Source organism: Penaeus chinensis, chromosome 34 (genome assembly GCF_019202785.1).
Source record: "Penaeus chinensis breed Huanghai No. 1 chromosome 34, ASM1920278v2, whole genome shotgun sequence".
Lineage (NCBI taxonomy): Eukaryota > Metazoa > Arthropoda > Malacostraca > Decapoda > Penaeidae > Penaeus > Penaeus chinensis.
In genome coordinates, this window is record NC_061852.1 from 26,591,094 (window position 1) to 26,596,093 (window position 5,000).

Genomic DNA, 5,000 nt, shown 5'->3' on the forward strand with positions numbered 1-5,000 from the left:
ACCTACTTATCAGATCAACTTCATTTGCTGAAAAAATTATGGAATGATACCAAAGAATAGATTTTCGCAAGATGAAAATGAGCCCGGCCATTACCAATTTTACTAAAGAGTGAACGTTTCCATCTCATTCTCACATATTTCTCATAGAAGTCGTAAACAAACTGGAAAAAACAAACAAACAAAAAAAAAAAAAAACACAGAGGAGGGGACACACTCAATATCGCGGCGATTCCTTCTCGTTGACGTTGCCTGCCGCCGAATAATCAAATAGGTTCCAGAAAGAATCTCTTCTTGCTTCACGGAGATGACTTGCTATAAGAAGTGGTATAAAAGAGGATGGATAACTACACAGCGCGAAAGATATAATTGACGGTTTCGATTCAAACGTCATTGGGTTTATATGATGATTTAATCGAAGCGAATCAACTACTTCTCTTGCTTTGCAGTTATCCATTCTCATTTATGTCTACTCTATACTTGTGAAAACGAAATGTTTAAAGGTGATTCCACTGGATATCTAGACATCTGAAGTATTACCATACCTCCAAGAATAATAACGACTTTACCTTAAAGAATGTGCATAATTCTTTAACATTTTCATCTGGTCCCATGAATCCCCAGGCGAGGACGGGAGATAAGTGTTCCGACACGTCATAGAAGTGCGCAATGAAGCCATCTTGGTATTTCAACATCCGCCTTTTGGCTCGAAGGACGCTCCACACCGCGGTCGACAGCGCCTGCAAGAAGGGTTCGATGAATCCACACTTTTGGAATTCAGAAGCAGTTAACTTAATAGTGGAAAATCTAAACCAGCGTCAAATTATTTAGTGCTCTTAGGATTCCCTGATTAGTCCCTTCGCATTTAAGTTTAAAATTTGATTATTATTATCATGTCAGGCATGACAAGTACTTTGAGCTGAGTCGTAAATGGAACCTCCAGAATTGCTAGTCTTAACCGGAATGCTTTCATAAATATCAAACTCTTCCTTACCGATTCTTTGAAGCCATTAGACAGCCATCTGTTCTGCACCACCGCCGTCACGGACGACGGCGGGCTTTCGAGATCATCAAAGGCGTCCATGAGAATAAAGTCCAACACAATATCGTAAAAGGTCAAAGCCTTGACTCCTCGGCCCTGTAGCTCGCTCTCCACGGCCCCCCAGTCGCAGTCTGAGAGGAATTCTAGCATTTCGTCATAGGCCAGCAGCACGTCCTTGGGGTCCTGTCAAAAGAACGTTGCATTAATGCTTCCCGCAATATGGAAAAAATACAGTCGTGCCGAATAAGTTAACTAGAGAATGAAACAACTCTTTCGGAATCCTAGCTTAGATCCTCTGTTTACGGATTTCAAGTTTTAGTTAAGGACAGCATAAACAGAGCTTAAGGTGTCCTCGTACTTTATCTGTTCGAACAAGAAGACCAGCGATAATCTGTCTGCCGGAGTCGATGAAGAATTGCCTTGTCTCCTCCTGGCCGAAAAGCAGTTGACATGCTAGGCGAATGCAATGGACCTTGCAGATATACTCCACGTCGCTGCCGCACTTCACTCGATCTGTTCGAACGTCCCTGAAAGCAAAAATCAACAGCTTTATAGGACATGTGGAAGAGGAGCTGAATACATGAGTATCAATCTCTTTGCTTACACACAGTAAGCTAATCACAGTTACATACTAATCAAAATCTGCATTTATAACCTATAAATAAACATCTGTCTCCTGCACTGACGGTATAGTTGGAGAACACATAATAAACAGCGTATCCTAAATCCCACACAACAACATCTTACACACCACCTCGTCCCTTAGCTTCTCCGCACTCACCTGTAAGGAATACCTCCGTCCTCATGCTGTTTGAGAGCTGCCATGTACAGCGGGTACTGTGCCTCATCGAACTCCTCCAAGTCCCTCAAGTCGGCAATCTGCGAGAACACAAGTCATAATTCCATATCTGAAAATAACTGGGCGAAGACTCTTTGCTTTTCGACACATATACCATGAAAGACGCGAACAATGTACGAACTATCATGGAAAATCCAGAGTGGATGATAATAACAACAACAAAGCCAGTCCCGGGCACTCACATCCCCTGAGGCGGACACGAAGGACTCGTAGGAGGACGCCGAGGTGAGTGTGCGTCGCTCGCTGGCCTCCGCCGCGACGTCTGAGGGCACCGGAGTAACGCTGGAGGACCGGAATAACACAGAATGCTGCGGAGGGAAGCGGCCTTAGCTAATGGCATATATAATTCGTGTGAGAATTGATAATGAATCCTTAGCAACTGCTATCATTACTCTAATAATTATAATGCTTATTATGCAGAATTCTTATCATGATATCTAAAAGCAGAAAATGCATTACAGGCCCTGCGCCAGCCTAACCTGGTGGAGGAAGAGGTGTTCACACTGGTCCTGTAGGCTGTAGGCGTCGTCAATCACCCTCTGGAGGAGCGCCGTGAACTCCGCCTCGTCCTGGGAGGTCAGGGCAACTCCCCCCGTCACCCCCGCCGTGTAGGCTGCTAGGGCGTCCTCCCAGTATCCTAGCGCCGTCTCCAGGGCCTCCATACCTGCCACAACAAAGCAGTGATTAGAAAATTGAGTATCTTACACTAGTAAACACTATTCATAATTGTTTTTACAATCAAAACTTTGTCCCTGTTACCACTCTTGGGAATCTTCTCGTCGCCCTAATGACAACTATAGTAACCTTTATTTCGTCTCGACAAACAATGCCTTAGATTTTATGATACGCTTGGGCCTTATTCCTGTTTCGAGGCAAAGAACAAACCAAGACGTAGATGAATCACACACACAAATACAGGGATAAAGAAAGTGACACGTCATCGCTCATTTGTGAGTCGTACTTCCTCCCGCGAGACTGTGAGGAGGAGGGGAGGGAAGAGCGGCCAAGGAGGGGGAAATGTAAAATAAATAAAGGAAAGGAGATAAAATATGATATCTTTTCCGGTATATGATAAAGATGAAGGGGGAAAGCAAAGCTCAATACAAAACACTAATTGGAACAAAAGACTCGAAAAAATGTTCCCCTGTAATTTATATTGACAAAAATCAATGAACTAACACAAGAAGGCAGGGGAAAGAAGAAAAAAAAGAAGAAAAAAGAAGCAGAGAGAAAAGACGAGAGTGGAAAGAGAGCAGAAGACAAATGAACTGATCAGTCGACTGGTCCCGCTCCAACTGCCCCAGATCTTCGCTGCGACGTCAGTTCTTCGAAAACATACACTCACTACGTTCACAAACCTCAAGCGTAAACCCACGGCAGTGTCATTCGATGAGCATGTGTGAATGTCCGCCTAAAACGCCCGACACCAATCGTAGCTTTAAAATTGAAAACAAAATCGATTTTTGAGCGGGGAAGGCATCGTCTCACCGGCGTGGGTCGGACGCAACGTTGAACACACGCTCCCTTCCCCCCGCCCACAGTCGTGTGCCGAGGGTGGCCAATGCACAAACGCCGCTCACAATTCTATTGCGGTATTTCCCACTCTCTCCTAACCTTGTTTAGAGTTCGTCCACAACCTAAACTTTCTTTCGTAAAAAAATACAAAACAATTCCAGATTTTCGTTAATTGATACCTAACGTGAACTTGATTACTGCCTATGTGCTTTTCATCAAAATGTGAAGCACAGGTTTAGCGCGTTCTGCCGGGGCTAATAAATACATATTCGGGGGAAACCTTAAATGATTTTTCTATACACGACCCCAAACTGACCAGGGACTGTCCGACACAAAGGAGGAAATTATGAGTGAGCTGATTGGCGGACGTGACTCGAGTTCGGGATGGGAAGAAAGCGCTGATTGGCCAATGAACCTCGTCAGGTGGGTGAGTCATTTGCTTGGTTGGTTTGTTGCTCCTGTAAGACATGCCGGCTATTGGAATCACAATACTGGCATTGTCCGGCCTTTCCTTTGTCTGAGAAGGAAAGTATTACTCTCCACTGGTGTCTAAATCCAATAAATATCATATATTGCTGCCGGGTTTTCACACCCACCCGGTAAATGAATCATTGCGACAGCTCTGACGGGGATACATATGTTCACGAAGAGCTAAACACGGAACCTAACAATAAATGACAGACTTGTCATTGGCTCCCCGTTCGAAAGGAAAAACAGCCCCAGACGCACAGCCTAAGCACTAACTAAGAGTCAGCTCATCTTTCTCACCCACAACCACGCCCCCCTCCCCCACCCGCCCCCTCTCGCCCCCTCCCGCCCCTGCAGGTAACGTCTTGCGTCTTCCTTCTACCGCCTCCGTAACACCTTAACATTCTATCCACGCGTTACATTTGTAAAGTAATTCTCCCACAGCCCCGTCCGCTCCTAGTGATGCTCTCATATTTCCTTCTGAGGACCCCCCGGGGACCTTGCTTCCTTCTAACCTCCTCTACCATCCCCCCCCCCCCTATATCCCCTGCCGACCCCTGCTTCTGTTTGATCATCCCCCGCCCTCTCTACGGCCCTTGAAAACATATTCAGCGCTCCCTCTCCCCGACTCACTATGCAAGGCGACTTCTTCAACGTTACTATCGCCATCCCTAGCTACCTTACCCTTATTTTTCAACATTAATCAGTCTAAAAACACTATACCAGACTAAAAAAAAAAATCGACTCGAATTCAAGGCTGCAATTAAACCGAAACTGATTGCGTTATGAACTACCCTGCCATTTCGCGAAATTATTGACATAAAACCTACGGACCAAATGACCCACATTTACCATTTTGAGCAGCCGTGATTAAATTAATTATTCATAGCCCTAACGAGTGTCCCTTGCAAAACCAAATTTGGAATTTAAAGTACAAAAGAAATGTTAAAAAGGGGGAAATTCTCACGATACAGGGAAATCCACGCCAAAAAGAAGTGTCGATTTTCTGAATAGTAATGATTATAATAATATATATAAATATGATAATAACAATACTAACAATAACAATACCTAATTAATTCATATGAGCCAATAAAAAAGTCTTGAAAGCGCTTACCA

General features: G+C 44.4%; 1 protein-coding gene across 1 annotated transcript in view; it reads right to left on the reverse strand.

The window, feature by feature from the left end:
• The window catches only part of LOC125043919 (mitoguardin-like), a 12,429-nt gene extending 9,863 nt beyond the window's left edge, over positions 1-2,566 (reverse strand). The window contains exons 1-6 of the mRNA XM_047640298.1: positions 2,378-2,566; positions 2,081-2,206; positions 1,821-1,918; positions 1,398-1,566; positions 992-1,222; positions 567-737 (exon numbers count right to left, since the gene is read on the reverse strand). Coding sequence (XP_047496254.1) covers positions 567-737; positions 992-1,222; positions 1,398-1,566; positions 1,821-1,918; positions 2,081-2,206; positions 2,378-2,560 — 978 coding nt within the window. The 5' untranslated portion in view covers positions 2,561-2,566. The remainder of the gene's footprint in view (positions 1-566; positions 738-991; positions 1,223-1,397; positions 1,567-1,820; positions 1,919-2,080; positions 2,207-2,377) is intronic.
• Between the last annotated feature and the right edge of the window lie 2,434 nt (positions 2,567-5,000).